At 35.9% G+C, this 18858-nt stretch overlaps 1 protein-coding gene across 1 annotated transcript in view; it reads left to right on the forward strand.

Annotated features, from left to right (window-relative positions):
* The window catches only part of THEMIS (thymocyte selection associated), a 185513-nt gene that overhangs the window by 59469 nt on the left and 107186 nt on the right, over positions 1 to 18858 (forward strand). Inside the window, exon 3 of the mRNA XM_058566324.1 lies at positions 11627 to 12085. Coding sequence (XP_058422307.1) covers positions 11627 to 12085 — 459 coding nt within the window. The remainder of the gene's footprint in view (positions 1 to 11626; positions 12086 to 18858) is intronic.

Below are 18858 nucleotides of genomic sequence, written 5' to 3' on the forward strand. Positions count from 1 at the left end.
CTCCTAATCTCATTTAATTGTTTGTCTGTGTTGTCTCGTATTTCGTTGAGTGTTTTTATGATAGCTATTTTGAAATCTCTGTCATTTAGTTTATGGATTTCTGTGTCTTCGGGGTTGATTTCTGGGTGCTTGTCATTTTGTTTCTGGTCTGGTGATTTCATATATTTTTGCATTGTGGTTCCTGTGTTGGTTTTGATTTTCCTCATCCTGGAAGTCTCTGGTTGCAATTTCCACCTGCCGCCACTGTCTGGTGGTAAAGGGCTGTGTAGTCTAAGCCCCCTGCGCTCTGCCCCAGTTTTTCTGCTGCGATCCGCAGTTTTATTTTGTTTTGTTTTGTTTTTTTTCCCCCACTGCGATCCACGGGTCCAGTCCAGTTTGTTCAGGTCTGCCTCGGATCGCTAGATCTGGTCGAGCTGCAGACTCCGGGTTGCGGGGAGGGGGGAGCTCTCTCTTTTGCCCTCTGGGTCCCTGACGTGGGAGGCTTCTCGTTTGCCCCTCTTTATCCGCTCTCTGGGGTGCTCAGATGTTGATGGTAGCCCTGTGGCTCCTCTGAGCCCTCTGTGCGGGAGTTTCCCACTGGCTGAGAGAGCCCGAAGAGCTACAGTTTCCCGCCGAGGCCCGCCCCTCCCCCCTCTCTGGGAGCCGCGCAGACCGGATCGCTGATCTGATGGGGAGGGAGCGGAGTGTGCGGATGTGCGACAGTGTGGATCCCTCTGCTCTAGCTTTTCACTGTCTGGGATTCCGTTGTTGGTCTGTGGCTGTTGCTTTTATTGTATCTTGTGGGGGAAGAATTCACGGGAAAGCTCACTCCGCCATGATGCTGACGTCACTCCTGTTTTTAAAGCTTTTGATGCATATTGCCAAATCACATTCTGTAAAGACTGTGCCAATTTATGTTCCACCAGGAGCTAATGAGAGGGCTTATCTAACTGCTTTTTTGAAGCTTTTACTTAACTGCCCATCTTTCTCCCCCCTCTCATTTTTTGAAATTAACAGCTTTATTGAGCTATAATTGACATAGTATAAAGTTCAGCTGTTTAAAGTATATAATTCAATGGTTTTTAGTATCCCTGCCTCAGTTTTTTCAGCAACATGAGTTTAGAAACCTTCAGAATCCTAGAAATTGGCAGGGCTTGACACAGAGGGCGGCAGGAGGTCACACCACTAGGTGAGCACTGGAGCCAGGTGTAGGCACCAAGTAGTAAAACCCAGTGAGTCGTACAAAAGAAGAGTTGTTCTTGTAACGGTGTTTGTTTGTACTCTTATTTAACACATTCTAGAATTATAAGGAAGTAAATATGTCCAGACACAAATGAATTGGAAAACTTTTAGAAATGAGGTGATCATCATTATTTGCAGTAAGATTGTCCAGAAAAACCAATAGAATCAAATGAAACAAAAATTTTAAATTTGTTAGAATTAATAAGTGAGTTTAGTAAGATGACGGGATAAAAATATATAAAAAAATGAATACATATAAGCAAATATATATGAAATATATAAATAAAATATGGACATAAGCAAATATATTTATATATAGACAAATCTATATATAGTTATAACTTTCCATTTATGGCTGTTTAGAATATATAAGAGTAATCTATTTAAAAAGAGTAAGGTGAGGGGCTCGCCCGGTGGCGTAGTGGCTAAGTTTGCATGTTCTGCTTTGGTGGCCCAGGGTCTGCGGATTCAGATCCTGGGTGCAGACCTACACATCACTCATCAAGCCATACTGTGGCAGCATGCCACGTTCAAAAAATAGAAGATTGGCACTGATGTTAGCTCAGGGCCAAATCTTCCTCACCAAAAAAAAAAAAAAAAAAGAAAGAGTAAGTGGAAAGCATAGAACAACTAGGCTTAATATCTTTATACCTAGTATAAGGAATATTATAAAATTTTAACTCCTTTGTTTACTTAAAATATTATAAAAGCTTAATTATTTATTAAAAATAAACAAAAAGACATTTTAAGTGCTTGAATCAGAAAACTGAATATTGTTTATACATCAACTGCAGATGATTAATTTGTGGGATTAACACAATTATAAACAAAATTCCCATATTATAATCATAATTATTATTATGTTAGCTCTTGAGAAAGTAATTCTAAAGTTCATTTGGGAGAATAAACAAGTGAAAATATTCAAGCAAATATTTACAAAACAGAACAATAAGGGAGGACTTGTCCTGCCAATGTTAAAACCTATTACAAAGTTATAACAAATTATTCTGAATGTTACTTACAGAAAATCAAAAGCTGAATCAATAAACTAATAATGGTGGTACTAACTGTTATAGAGACCTCAGAGTGGTACATTGAATTTGGCTCTAGTGCCCATGCACATAAGCATTTGTTTACGGCTCTGAAATAGACCTTACTATAGAGCGTACTTTTCTATTTGATCACATCTATTTAACACATCTGGGGTTAAAGGAAGAATTATTTAGTAGAGTATTGTAATATAGTTATCAATTTAGATAACAGTAGGTGAGATTGGATCTATTTCTGACACCACACACTAAAGGAAAGTTGGAGTAGATGAAAAAGTTACATTTTACATAAAACTATTTTATGTTTGTGTATGAAACAAGTTTCAGATTATAAATGTAATGAAAAACCATAAAGAAACAACTACTCAATTACATAAAATGGAACTTTCTGTATATCAGAAAAGTGAAGACAAAAAGAAAAGTTTAACAGCAAAGTGATACAATTTTAAAAAGACTAGATAACACTAAAATGTAAAACAAAAAAAAGTCAATTAAATAGTGTAGTGGAACACTAACTGGGAAATGGACGAAGAACAGAAGAAATTCGGATGGCTTATAACACATAGAAATTAATTCAGATTCATTAATGTAAATTAAAACAATAATAACTTTTCTACATATTTACTAGCTAAGATTTTACAATTATGATAATAAAGTTGATAAAGGTGTTGTCAAGTGGTCACTCTCAAAGCCAGCTGAATGGTATATAGAATAGCATATAAAGGTTATAACCTTTCTGAAAATAAATTTAATATTATATTTCACGAGCCATCTACCAATCAACTGGCAATATTTCTTTTGTGCATATGCAGAGATAATGATTGATGACAGGGATACACTCACGTCTTGGTCCCTGCCTCCTGAAACCAAAAGTCTGCTGAGAAAAGGGCGTTTAACTCAGTGGTTCCACTTATTAGAAAAAACTCTAAGGAAATAATCATTCTAGAATTATTTGTAATAGCGAAATAATGGAATCAATTTAAATGCCCAAGAGTGCAGAAAAGGATGTTATGATACATCCCTTACAACATATTATACAGCCATTAAAAATCATATTTGTGAAAAATATTTTAAAACATGAGATTTAATCATGGTTCAATGTTAAATTAAACAAGTAGGATCCAAATGAACGTATATGGTATAGTTTCAATGTTAAACTATTTCTATCTCTTTCTATCTATGAATATGTCAAGATTGAAAAAAAATTGCCAAAATTTTAAAAGACTGAGCGACCTCCCTGACATGCTTCAGTGCATCAGTTTATTAATTTCCTCATCTGTAAAGTTGGGAAATATTAATACTATTTATCTCATAAAATTCTTCCAAGAATTAAATAAATGAAATCAGGTGACCATTGAGTGGTTACTACAAACTTTGGCCTATAGAAAGCACTCAATGATCATTAACTATTGTTATTACTCTCATTATCTTTAAAAAATTTAGAGAGATTCCTCTGTTGCATGAGACCCAGCATGGATAGACCTCTAATGTTCTCCTTTCAGCTCTATCTTCTTTATTATGAAAGTAATTTCTGGCATTTGGGGGCAGTTGGTCTATTAGTCTTAGTTTCTGACGATGTGGGAAGTTTTCATCTTTTTCTATCATATTCTGTGTCTTTTTGTGAATGCTTTATTGGGAAGTCAGGGACTGTCATGTCTAGGCTGCTAGAGAGTTAATGTTTAAACCTCTCTTGATCACATATAAACCATAGGAAATTCCAATTTGTTTGTCTTCAGCGTCTAAAGTGATCAATAACAGCAAGTGCAGTCTCTGCTCTTTCCTGCAAGCTACCATCGGGGCCAATTTCTGAATAGTCTGAGGCAGTTCCGTAGGTGTTTCCTGCGCTAAATCTCCCAAAGCTCCAAAGAGGTTCATCTTGGAACTGCTCGCGAGCTCTTGCTGACCAGGGACCAGGTCAGATCTTCTGTCTGGGGTCCAGCAAGCTGCTTTCCAGAGCAAATCCAGCTGGAATAGTAGCGGGCTAGCCAGAGGAAGAGCCCATTGCCGATTTTAGGTGGGATTTTCAAATTCACGTTATTTGAGTTATTTTTTTTGTTGTTGTCTAGTAATGTGGAATCAAAAGAATGTGCTCAGGAAGAAAATGTTCCTTTTTATATGCTGGTGAATTTAGAAAAAAGAGAAGCTCAGTTTTCTTTATCGTGCAAATCAAAATCTATTTAAATCATAAGCTCTGAATTAAAACTTATGGTTACATCGGAAAATTATATCTCTTCCTAATTTGAATTTAATGTAAACTGATTTTTAATTGTTTTGTATAACCATGAGTAACAGATTTTTTTGAATGCTGCGTGGTAAAAATCAGCAAATATGTCAGACAAAGCACAACATTAAAAGAAACACCATAGCATATGTTGACAGTTATAGAAGAATTGCTGCTGTTTTCACCCTTCACACCAGAATAATTTTTTCAATATTTACCTCCCATGTGTAGAGAGGGAAACATATGGGACTTTACATAATCATAAGCATAAACAGGTGGCTACTTAGGTACATTTAATTTGCAGGCAACATCAATACTGAACAACGCAATCAGTGCCACATGGGCTCCCAAACTCTTTCCACTAACATTCCATTAGCAAAATTTAGATCATTAAAATAGAGGGAAAATATACTCCTCCCTCAATGGGCTTCAACTACTTTCAGAGCCATGAATAAAACACCTTTTCAAAAATGCCTTGGCATTTTGCTGTGCCTTTTTTTTCAAGGGAACTTCAGCAACTGTGTAATGTATACCTTGTGAATAACTACAAGCAGTACAATATTTGCATTTAACGTCTGCTTACATCTTTCCATAATCTGCTCATTATGGGCATAAAATTAGGATGGTTAAATTCTAAGCAATTTATCAAAGCATGAGGTCAAACTCCTCCAAGCAACCTGGAAATATTTTGTCAAAGGCAGTCCACCTAAAGAGGTCACCTGAGACTCACTTCCGTATTCAGAAACTCTGATGACATCTGTGGAAAAGCTCATTGCCAGGATTTTTTGCTCAATCTGGGTCAGATACTGAATTGTGGATTCTGTATGTTTTGTCTCATCTAATATGATCTAGATTGGAATATCTAGTTTGTCCTCTTTGGCCCTATGAGTGCTAATCTCTCTGACCTTATAACCATCTTGTAATGGTTTACAATTCCAAAGTGAAAAAAAATGAGGAGAAAGAATAACCATTATTTTTTCATTTTTGGTGCTTGCTATGTGTTGAGTACTGTCTAAGCATGTTACATGTATTAACTTATTTAATCATCACATTGACTTTATGAGGTAGATGATATCATTTTCTCCATTTTACAGGAAAGGAAATCGTAGCCCTGAGAGTTTAAGCTCTCAAGTTTACACAGCGAGGAAAGGGCTGAGGCCAGAATTAAACCCACATTGTCTGAACCAACAATTTGTACTTTTAACCACTCCACTTTACCATTGGGGTAGTTGTGTGTCACTGGCCCTGAAAATTCTATTGCCTAGAGTCATCCAGGGCTAGGGGTAGTAAATGTGTGGTGTTTTGAAGATCGTCCTAGCTAAGCTTAGTGAGAGATCTGGGGTGCCTAAAGTCTGTGTAGTTTCTTTCTAGTCCTGATGCCTATATGTGTCTTCCCAAAATGCAAGGGGCAGTGCTCTACAGAACTGAAGAATCCAGGGAGCTGTGCTCTCACCAAGGTTGATGAGAAGAAGAATTTCTCAAGTTCTCACTCCTAATCCTAGGTCTATTACTCATTCTCATTGCTTGGGAGAGAGAAAGCTTTAACATGAACAAGTATGTATGACATTTGTTAACAAGCTATGATTATAACAGAGCTTTAGGCATAGACATCAAGTTATATCATTTGATTTCAAGACCTAACATTATTAATGTAAATTATTTGTGAAACATCCCAAATGTGTTAGATATTGCATAGTCACTCTTTTCAAGGGGTTTAAATGTCATTGGGAAAAAGAGATTTTTTTTTGTTTTTATGTAATGGCTGAACAAAAGAGGTAAAAATGAATTGAAAGGTTTTATGATTTATTCTTTTTACCTACAGGTAAAAGATCTATCAAAAACTCTTAATAGCTGTTATACACAATTCTGAGTCCACTATGAATGTAAAGACATTTAAACATAGGAATTCTACAGCCTCACTTAGTCTCATCAAATACTGAACAAACTTGGTCAACATCTTTGATATATCTTCTCTCCTCTGAAACATTCAGTTAAATTACTATGCAAAATTTTCTTATGAATTTTGACTTTCCTCATGTTCCTTGTTTCTACTCTTGGAGACTCTTCTATCAAGATTGTTGGAATCACTCATTAGTTGATGATTTCAATAATCCTATAATTGACTCAGAAATCTGGGGAATTTTCTTATAGTTTGGACATTATTATTATATATTCTAATTCTTTGCTCAAGGATTTTGAGTTTTTTACTTTGATAGAGTATCAAATCAGTATCAATAGAGATGCTTGAGCTAGCATTTGGAAATATTGGAATTGGGGTTGTCTTGAAGAATACAGTTTTTGTAGATATACTGACCTAAGAATTGTCTTGGGAATGTAAAAAAAAATGATAGAAAAGTCACAAGAAGCATATGAAATGAGAAATCTATTTAGGCAAGTACAAAATAACAAGGATGTTTAGGCATTTGATTGCAGAACATGAAGTGCAGTTTTTTAAGAGGTGGAAGCAAAAACTCACAAAATTAAGTGAGACACACTTTGCTTTTTTGGCAGAGAGACAAGACACATGATCAGAAATATGTAGCAGTCTGATTTGCCTCCAAATCTGTTCACGTAGCTCAGTCCATTAGAAATTTTTAAACGTGTATCTCAAATATATATTATTTAAAATTATGTGTGTGTATTTGATGTATCTTTACCTATATCTCAAGGGCAAATTTCTTTATAATGATAGTGAATATGAATCCATATTTTGATAAATTTGAAGTGGTAAAAAAGTTTCAACCACTTAATTATTTCATTAGAGTATCATTGTTTTATCTCATAACATGGCTGAAGACAACCTTGGGTGGGAGTAAAAATGTCAACCCTGCCATTGTTTCATTGTTCACTTGTGTTTATAGTAGTTTTATTTTTAATATATGGTTTCTCAGCACTTTGAAGCCGTTTATCCATTTTGTGAGAATTACTGTATTTAAAAACTATGATAATACATTCTGGAAACCCACTTACAAATGGCCAGGTGACCTGCAGCACCTGAAATTATATGAACCTGTATGGGCAGCACTGTCAACCCTTCCCTTTGTGTGGTCCCAGGCCTCCCTCTGAGGCCTCACCTACACCTTCAGGCACATGGCCTTCTGACACATGAACAGATGAGACTAGGGCCAATCAATGTCTTAAATATCAGTGACATTCACTTCCTTATGTTGCCCGAGTTAAAAAGTTCTAAGACTCTCTGCACCCAAAAGGAGGGTGGGCAACTACCTTGGAACCCTCCCTGTTAGCTAATGAAAGGCTGGACAAACAATTTGTGATTTACAATAATAACAAAAGGTTGAAACGTAACTCTGTGATTAAGCCCTTGATCTTTAGAGACACGGTGACCTATGATGTATCTTACGAGCTATGTGATGATGGAGAATTTATGGCATCTCTTCAAACCTTCACGTGCTTATCTGTGACATATTTGTGTTTTATTTGTAGCTGCCTCATATTGCTATTTGGAAAATTAAATTATATCATAAATGTAAATTTCCTGCAGATTCTAAGCTGCTAATATTTTAATAATCCTAATTTTGGTGATGTGAGAGGAAGATGAGAAGTAGTAGGTAAAGTTCACTCTAAGATTCTTTATCTCAGAGATAGAGGGAATATATTTGGTGGGAACTAGGAAAGCAAGCTTGAGATTTGACTAGGAAAGAAGATTGTGAACTCTTGACAATGATCTTATGCTATGTATATTAATTAATATTGTAATGTACAGTGGGAAAATTTAATTTTTAAAATTACTCCCTATTTGGGTGGGAGTTGATGAGATAGAAAGAGAAAAAAGTAGGAAAAAAATCTGATGAGCATAAATTCTGCACAGTGAACCAGGAAATTATTCTTGCTCTTCTCATACTGGAGCGTCTGGAAAGGCTGATCCATGCAAAGGGAGGACCAGCTCGTGAGAGCTTGATACATATTTTGTGAACTAGAATAAGCATGTTTTCATAAGCAATGTCCTTGTAAATTATATATGTGTCAGGGAGGCGGCCTGGTGGGGTGGTAAGCATAAGACTTGGATGTTAAAGGTCTGATTTGAGGTTCTAGAGTCATGACCATGAAAATCAGGACCATTTTTATACCCCCCAGTAATAATATTTGTTTTACTGTTCTTAAAAGCTTATTGTGAGGATAAATGATGCATATGAAAAAAAATCTTTCAAACTTGTAAATTTCTAAACAAATTTCAGTTCTTATTATTACTATTAATAATAATGATTATAGATCATTAAGAATTAATTAAAAATATAAACTCCCCCAAAATCTAAGATTCAGGGACAAAATCTTAGAGACTGAATTCACTTATTGACTAATTTTCAACAGATCAATTGTATTTCTTTATAATTTTTGTTTCTCAAGTGACATGCTCTTTATGAACAACTTTTCCTAATTTAAAAATAACAATAATATCCATTTTAATCAGTGACAATCAAATTTGGAAATAGAAATCTATTTTCTTTCTGCTTTTTAACTTACTTTATGAAGATTACATATGGGCTTATTGTGTAATCATTGTCATGATCACTCAGCTCCTGAAATGTGTTTTGTTTTTCTTTGGAAGTATAACAAATCATATTTTCTCCAGTATAAAACTATTATACTCTTTGTGAAAAAGATGGAGGAAAAATTGGTCAAATTGAAAGCTGATCAGGCCTACAGCATTTTAGTTTATTGTGAAATTGAAGTTCCAATATGACATCATATTTGTATATATTAAAAAAAACTTGCCCTAATTTGTGTGGTATTATGTGGCTCTTTATAAAGAGGGACTCTTTGGATTGGCTGTAATAGTATATCAAGAAATGTTAATCAAATAGTTTTTCTTGTATTCTGCCACTTAGCATGCCAAACTGTGTACTTAATCATCTTCTAAGGGAAAACACATGGATTCGTAGATAGATTTTTCTTGCAATAGAGACATCCAGCAAGACAGCTCTGAAGTGTGTGATTAACTTGAAATAATGGTGGCCCTTAGGGTTTCAGGATTTTCCTACTGCATATCATTTTAAGTCTGTTATTACCTTAGGTGAACTCAATTCCCCAAGAAAGAAGATGCTGAATTAATTCTTCTGTGACTTATGTCATCAACATAGCTAGGATAGAAATCAAACTATGTGTCTCTACCGTTTATGAGACTCGAGGTAGCTGTTTTTTTAAACTTATTTCACAAAAAAATGCTGAATTTTCAATACCCTGATAACGATTGTGGATTCTCAGAAATAAATCTTCGGGGCCGGCCCCGTGGCTTGGCGGTTAAGTGCGCGCGCTCTGCTGCTGGCGGCCGGGGTTCGGATCCCAGGCGTGCACCGACGCACCGCTTCTCCGGCCATGCTGAGGCCGCGTCCCACATACAGCAACTAGAAGGATGTGCAGCTATGACATACAACTATCTACTGGGGCTTTGGGGGAACAAATAAAAAATAAAATAAAATAAAAAAAGAAATAAATCTTCGCACACAGACAAATGAGACTAAATATGTGCATGCATGCATGCATACACACATAAATTCATTTACAGTGGAGAATTCAAGAATACTATTTTAATGGATTTTCCCAGATACAAGACATAATAAAATAAGAAGTTCCTTCAAAGTAAATGTTTATTTGCCTTACTGTCTTCAAGCATACCATGCAGTGGATGAACACTATTCAGTTTCTAGAGGTTTTCCGGACAGATTGCACAGGCTACCTGACTCATTCCTTGTCAAGACTGCATGAATCACACTTTTTCAGGAAGTTTATATCTAAAAATAGCCAAAATCCTGTATTTTGTTTGAGCAAAAATCAACTACAAAAATAACTGATTATAAATCTTTGTACAGTAACCCCAAATATACATAAAAGACATTACAACCTGGTTAATAATGATTTGATATATAGATGAATTTAATTGGGATTTATTTGTTGAGTAAACTAATAAATGATTTTTTCAAGCTATATAATTCTAGTAAGTTTTTTTAAACATTGTCTTCTCGGTGCATGCTAGTATGTAATATTATCATTAATTTACTTTTGGGTTAAGAACGCAATTACCCAATTTTTTCTTTGTTCTTATTTTCTCTGGAATTATTAAAATCTACTCAATAAATAAATTTCTGAAGGTGCTGCAAAGCAAATGTGCCCATAAAATAAAAGCAAAATAATTCAAAGAGGAGAATTAAATACGCAGGCATAAAAAATTACAGTAAAAATAAAACATAAACAAAAACCAGTAAAAATTCATTGTTATTAGTGACTATCCTGATAGTATTAGAGGAAAAAAATTCAAACAGTGTAACTATTGCAAAATTAGAGAAGTAATGAGAAGAAATAGTATATAATCGAGAATATTAAATCCAGAACTACTTAACCTAACCTGGCATTTTCCCAGGAGAGTTATGTGGAGCACTAATATATCATGATGTGTTTTATTCATGAATGTTTCCCCAAAAGTTTTATAATCAAAGAAATTTGGGAAATTCTGCATGTTATATGAGTCACAGTACATCTAAAGTTTCTTAGAAATATTAAATTAATTAGAAATATGTAGATATTTTATTGTGGTAAAATACACATAACATAAAATCTACCATTTTAAAATATACAATTCAGTGTCATTAAGTACATTCACAATGTTGTACAAACATCATCACTGTCTAGTTCCAGGTATATAGTTTTGTAATTATTAATTTGACCACAAAACAGTTTCCTTCTGGAATATCTTTTAGTTTTTGTGCGTCCAGAGAATATATTTATGGAAACACTGATCTATCCAATCATCTCACTTTAAAAATAAAAAATGTCGTCTTGAGCGATTAAATGCCTTGCTCCAGATCACACAGGTAGTTGGGACACAGCCAGTATCTCATTCAGATTTCCCATTTCCAAGAACAAGGCCTTTTCTATTTCAAGGTGCTTTTCCCTTGTTTCCATTTGTCTTGCTTGGATATGATGACCAGTAATCTACAGACAGTACATTAAAATTTTACCTAGAAAAATTCAGGATTAAAACAAGTATCTTTAATCTTTAAAAAGGTACATTACTTTAAAAAGCTACATTATATTTGTTTTATAACTCTCTCTCTGTGATTTTTCTTATGAGAATTTTCATTGTAAGAACTCTCTTTAATTCACACAATTCTGTTCTTAGGTCTTTTTAAGATTGTGGCTGATAAAACTCCATACCTTACCATGGAAGAAATTACAAGGACTATCCCTATTGGACCAAGTAGACTAGGGCATCCTTGCTTCTATCATCAGAAGGATATACAACTAGAGAATCTCATCATAAAGCAGAATGAACAAATCATGCTGAACTCAGTTGAAGAGATCAATGGAGAAATAATGGTGAACTGTGGAGTGGTAAGGAATCACCAAAATCACTCCTTTACTTTGCCTTTGTCACAAGAAGGAGAATTCTATGAGTGTGAAGATGAACATATTTATACCCTAAAGGAGATTGTCGAATGGAAGATCCCCAAGAACAGAACACGAACAGTGCAACTCACAGATTTTTCAAATAAGTGGGACTTAACAAATCCATTCCCTAAAGGCTTTTATGGTACTCTGATTCTCAAGCCTGTTTATGAAATTCAAGGTGTGATGAAATGTAAGTATCCACTGAGAATAATGCTCTACGAACATGAGCATTGTGGGGCGTGGGGAAGAGAAAGGCTTTAGAGTCTGAAGAATGGGACTCTGTTCCTGACTTGTCCATTAAGCCTGCTGGGAGTTAGAATTTCATCTATAAATAAGCAAACCATATATTTTGGGCAAGGATCAAACTGAATAATGTATATGAATATATTTTATAAATTGTGTAGTGCTATCCAAATGTATGGTGCTGCAACTGTCAGGTACAGATAGATTAAAATACTAATTCATTTCTATCACCTCCAGTTAAACATGGTCAGAAAAGAGCTACTTTTTAGAGTAGAGCATATTTGATTGGAAAGAGGCTTTCTTGTGTGGAGGTGGTCAACAAAGAGATAAGATTGCAAAGTTTCTTTAATGGGTCCCTTACTCCCTTTTTTGCGGCAGACCTCCCCTTTTTACTTCAGCCACCCATTATTGGTCATAAATCTTCCTGTTAGCTGGGAGTCCCTCTAACATAAGGGAAAATGATGTGACAAATTAATTCACACATAAGTGTGTTTGAATATGTCATCTTCATAGGATTATTTGCATTTTAAAATAGGAATATCTAAAGAGAGTGTTGTTACCCTGAATGAATTAATACTTTAAATTTTTAAGATTATGGCACATAAGTGGGGCACGAATGGAGCAAAGAGTTCTGTATTTGCAGTCAAAACTTCTGGATTCTACCTCCAGTTAAATAACTTCAAAGGCAGTGGCATTGGGTGAGCCATTTAGAATGTGTCTATGCACAGGGAATGATGAAACCCCTTTTGCCTACCTCTTGGATTTGTTTTGAGAATGAAATAAGATTTTCTTGAGGTACTATATATAATACACCTGAGAAAAAAAACACTATGTAAAAATGTTTGGTCAAAGCGTACCCTTGGATGTCTCAAATTTTATTTATCTCTGTTCCTATTAACATTGGTGATTGCTTATACAATTATGAAAAAATTGATATGGACCTTTGGGTAGGTTTTAGAACTGCGTGTTAAATTTTGTTGCAAATATTTAACCAGAAATTGATTAATCATTTGAACTAAAGGTATAGGTAAGGAATCCCACTCGAGTAGTGATTATTTTTTAGTGCTACAAAAAATTGAGGCCACAGCATGCTTATTTTTAATATGATAAAAAATTGAAGTTACAGCAAATTTTAGACCTCACATTAGTGCTCTGTTAGCTATCCCAAAATGTGCAATCAAAATTGATAATTGAGTTTTCCCCAATTTTCATAAATAATGAATACCATTTTCTCATTTTAAAATTTGTTCATTTTCTAAAACCATTGGCATCGCCTATCACACAGCTGCATGTGAAGGCCAACCCAGAACCTAAGAACGTGAACAAGGTGGTTACAACATTTAATGAATTTAGATTAGGGATCAAGAAAGGCTTTTCTGAGGAAATGGCATTTAAACTAAGACCTGAAGGATGAACAGGAGATAGTCAGGCCAAGAAGGAGGGGACAATATTGGAGGAAGTCATTGCAGCTTGTGGGAAAGCAGGTAAGCAAGATTGAAGCTCCAGTGCAGCTGGTGTGAAAAAGAGAGGAGAGGCAGGTTGAGACAAATATCAAAAGATGCAGTCGAGAAGTGGAATCAGTCATGGAGAGTCTTGAATATATGTTAAGGGCATATATTTTGTTTGTCCAAAGGGCAGATTAGTGAAGGGTTTTAGCTGAGAGGAACAGGGTCAGAGGGGTGTAGTGAGGCCATTGGATCTGTGGTAGGGTACTGGCAGGTTAACACAATCAGAGGGAGATTAGAGGGACAGTTAGTGTTAAAGAGTATTTAAGAAGTACAACCAGCAAGATTTGAGGTCTATTGGAAGGAACAAAGAAGTCAACCTGATTCTCAGGCTTCTGGCTTGATCTACTGGTTGAATGGTGGTGCAATTTATTAAATGTAATGATTGACAGAAGAGCAGGGGATATTAGCAAAATTGTTTAGATGGACCTAAATATGGTTTCTGCTAACCAGCGAAGGTCCCAGAAGAAAGCCTTTGGTTGAAATAAAGTCCTTCCCAAAAGGCTTTAGTTCAATTTCCATTCTTTAATGATATTAAAACTGAATTTTGATTTTAGTTATTTTGGCTCTTGAATTTCTTAGGGATTATTTTACTTTATTTTTTATTTATTTATTTTTGTGTGAGGAGGATCAGCCCTGAGCTAACATCTGCCAATCCTCCTCTTTCTGCTGAGAAAGACTGGCCGTGGGCTAACATCCATATCCATCTTCCCCCCCTTTATATGGGACGCCGCCACAGCATGGCTTGCCAAGTGGTGTGTGAATGGCGCGCCGGGGATCCGAACCGGCGAACCCTGGGCCACTGCAGCACACTTAACTGCTTGCGCCACCCAGCTGGCCCTCTCTTAGGGATTGTTTTAAACATTAGCTCTTATTGTATAGCAATTTTGGGACAGATGCTGTACGCGATTGTTTGGCATGTATGCGATGGTTTTGCATGTGTACTGACTACAGAATATTCTTGGAAATAGAGGATGGTTGTCCAACACAAAAAGCCCAATTTTTAAAATTATTCTCATTGTAGGCATTTTTCTTCTAAATATAAAATATAGACTCTTTTTTTCAATCAAGCGTAGTCTTGTTTTACAATATTCTTTCTTATATTGAAGATTCAAACTTGCCTTGAGGTCAAGGGCATCTTGCCTGCTAAGTTGCCTTGAAGTTAAGGGCATGTAGCTTGCTAAGTTGTTTTCCAATGGCCTTGAGTGTCAGGCACAGTTCAAACTCCCCTTGGCTCGAATTCTTCCTTCTAAAGTGGCAAGAAAAAGAATAGGTCTGAGCCAGAGATAGGAAATTTTAGAGAAACCTTAGGGGAAAAAGCAAGATGAAAAAGATTGAGAACTACAGGAAGCTGTGAAATATTGATTTGCTGAAAAGAGAACACAGCAAGTAAATAGAAAAAAGAGAGGATATAAAATCTTATAGTCCTAGTGCTAGTTTTTAATATGTTATTAATGTGAAAATTTAGGTGCCGTAAAGAAGAAAAGTAGCAGAAAGTGTTTAAATGAAATATTTGTTCCTGGAAACTGTTGGTTATAATCCCCATGACAGGACTGAAACTGCTCTATCACCATACATTCAAGGTTTTTTAAACAATTATCTGTCTTTGGAAAGTAGATATAAACAATTGTCCAAGACTTCTAATTACTGGTATCATATAAGTCATAGCAAGATATTTTTGTGCCTTTTATGGGAAGATAAAATTCATATTAGTGTAATAAATGAAATACAGAATATTTGCAAATGACAAATTGAGTCAGCTATTTAAACTTGTTTTTAAAACACCAGAAATCTTGATGATTAAAACTTTTTAAAGGTGTTATGTTTTGATGTATAGATTGATAATTATTTCTTCTTTAACGGAATTTTAAGAGTTGGAATGCTGCATTTCAGTTTAGGAAAAAAAACTCAGCGCCTTCCAAAAGCTGCATTTCAGTTTAGGGAAAAAACTCAGTTTTTGCTCAGATATATGACGTGTTAATTCATTTATAAGCAGAGGGCTGAAATCATGTGAGCAGAAAGGTTATATCAGAAAGGCAGTATCTGAATATTGTATAATAGATGATAAATGAATAGGAGAAAGAATACATTGATCTTTCAGTGTTCTAAGATTTCTTCTTTCTCTCATTTTATTTTAAAAATAATTTCAATTTTTATCAGTCAAAAAAGTCGAATAGTGGTAAAAAGACTTATAACAAAGTTATCAGCAAACCTTGTGCCCTTGACCATTCCCAAATTTCTCCTACATTCTGCTGCTTCAAGGTACTTGCTCCTCCCTTTCCCCATTCTGTCAGTACACGGTGAGTGACGTTAAGCGTTAGTATTTTCATTATTGTGACTATTCATTGGTGGGTCAAGTGGTGTATAGTGTCTAAATTCCAATTCGGTATAACTCTTTGTTTTTCTGTAATGATGACCTTATTGTTTCATTGTTGGTTTTTTTCCATCCTCTCCTAAATCTTGAAGTATTCTCCAACATCTCTGTAAAAAAAAAGCCATTCAACACAATTTTCCACAAAGCCCAAACTGTCAGGAGATCTACCTTTTCTGTTGTTTTCCCTCCTGAAGTACCTCCTGGAACCCTCCATGCTTATGCTCCAATCTGAATTTGTTGCTCTCTAGATCTGCTGCATGGGTGCTTGTCTTACTCATCTTGGGCTGCTATAACAAAAATACCACTTGGGCCGGCCCGGTGGCATAGAGGTTAAGTTCCCGCACTCCGCTTCGGCAGCCCTGGGTTTGCAGGTTCGGATCCCGGGTGTGGACTGATGCACTGCTTGTCAAGCCATGCTGTGGCTGTGTCCCATATAAAGTAGAGGAAGATGGACACGGATGTTAGCCCAGGGCCAATCTTCCTCAGCGAAAAGAGGAGGACTGGCATTAGATGTTAGCTCAGGGCTAATCTTCCTCCCCTCCACAAAAAATGAAAAATACCATAAGCTGGATGGCTTATAAACAACTGAAATTTATTTCTCACATTTCTGAAGGCTTGAAGTCTGAGATTGGGTGCCAGCATGGTTGAGTTCTAGTGAGGAACCTCTTGTCGGTTGCAGACTGCTGACTTCTCCTTATGCTCACACAATGGAGAGCAGAGAGGGGAAGCAAGCTCTCTCCTTACTTCCATAAGGGCACTAACCTCATTCATGAGAGCGCCACCCTCACGACCTCATCTAGTTCTAATCACCTCCCAAAGGCCCCGCCTTCTAAGTCCATCACATTGGGGAGTAGGATTTTAATGTGTGGATAATAGAGCACACACACATTTAGTCCTTAACAGTGCTGTCGTGGGACTTCCATTTAAAACCACTGTGGCGGTTCCCCTTTGACTCACTTCTGTGTGTACTAGCAGTTTCTGGAATCAAATAACTTCTTTCTTGGTTTTCTTCCAGTTTTGAGAAGTCCATCCTTCACTTGCTTCCTGACAAAGGTGCAGAAGATATTAATTAGTTAACTAAAGGACTTGCATGTTTGAAAAACCTTTATTCTACACTCACATAGGATTGGTAGTTTGAGTACTTATAGAATTCCAGGTTGAAAATAACTTCTCAGGATTGTGACAACTTTGCTCCCTTATCTTCTACCTTCCAGTATTGCCTTTGAGAGATTCTCCAGGGTATTCTGCAGTGTCAGAGTATCGTGCTCTGTGGTGGGTCTCTTCTTTCATCACGATGGTACTTTTCAGTCTAGACGTTCAGGTCCTTCCTTTCTGGGAAAATTTCTTTGACAATTTCCTTTCAACCAGTTTTTCTCTTTCTGTTACTTCTAACCTCATGTTGAAGCTCCTGAACTGATCTAAGACTATTTTCTTTTCTATTTTATGTCTCCTTGTCTTTGGTTTACCTTCAGGGAAAATTCCTTAACTACGTTTCCGACTGTTTTAATGAATTTTTAATTTCAGCTATCATATTTTTAATTTCCAAGAGTTATTTCTTACGTCATTTTTTAAATGTTACCATGTTTTTGTTTTAAGGATGCAATATCTTATCTCTCTGTGAATATTTTACAATTTCTTAAAGTTTTCTACTGTTCCTTGCATTTTATCTACCTCTTTTGGGCTTGCTTTTTTTTTAAGTTTTGGTCTGTCATTCTTGTTAAGTGTTTTCCTCAAATGCCTGGTGATTATCTGCTATTTGTTCGTATTGACATGTGAGACAATTTTTTTTTTTTCCAATTTACAAGGGAGGCACTATTTATATACAAGCTCTTTGTTTATGAATCTTAGGTTTCATTTTGCCAGCTTTTTCACTGGAGCATTCTCCAAATTCAGGTTCTGTGAGTCTCCTCTAGGACTTGTTCAGTTTCACCTGAGAAGAATCTTCTCGGTATCTGCTGGGGGTTATGAAGCTATTGTAGCTGAGTGGGGAGTTGCTGAGGGTTTCACCATCCCCCCCACAGGTTTAGGTTTGCCTCCTTTGCTCTCAGTCCGTGCTTCTGCCCTGCTCACCAGTGCCTGGTTTCCAGATCCTGAGACCCTGTGTCTGCTGTCTCCTGCAGAGAGAGACGTGGAAGGATGGTCACCCATCTTCCCCAGCTCAGAGCTGGAGATCTGGGTTTAACTGCTCTTCAGACATTCACATAATCTCCTTGTTTTTCCCCTTAGCTTGTCTTCCATCTTCAGAGGGGCCTTATGCCTCCAATTCGTAAGCCTTTTGGGGGTCCTGTGGAGCAAAAAAGGCTGACTTTCATTGGACTCTGACTCCTTAGGCACGTGGGCTTTCCTTTTTCTATTTTGACAAATCATTTCCCATTCTCCCATCTGAGTTCTGTCTTCAGTTAGTTTAAGGATTGTAGATATCTTTTAGGTTCATTGAAACTTCTTCTCTTTTTTCCTTCTTTTTCTGTTTTTTATCTTTGTAAATTTGAGAAGAAAGGGTTAGAAAGCAACATATATCACCCATAAGCCTATTTACTTAATAGTCCTAGCTTAGAGTTTTTCCTGGACCTAGTATAATCCTGAAAAAATTGGTTGCTAATATTGCTAGATGATAAATGTAATTTATAAACTTAATATTTTTCATAAAACATAATTTTCAGTAATTTGTAAAAATACCAGAGTCAATTTCTTATGTATTTATTTTTATCTTCCCAATGCTTGAGATAAAGTAAATGTTAAATAGTCAATAAATCAAGTACATGCATAAATGAATGAATGAAGCCACTAAAATAATTGTTTCTGTATACATATATTATACAGTACAAAGTTCCTATTTAGGTA

This window comes from Diceros bicornis, chromosome 23 (assembly GCF_020826845.1).
Source record: "Diceros bicornis minor isolate mBicDic1 chromosome 23, mDicBic1.mat.cur, whole genome shotgun sequence".
NCBI lineage: Eukaryota > Metazoa > Chordata > Mammalia > Perissodactyla > Rhinocerotidae > Diceros > Diceros bicornis.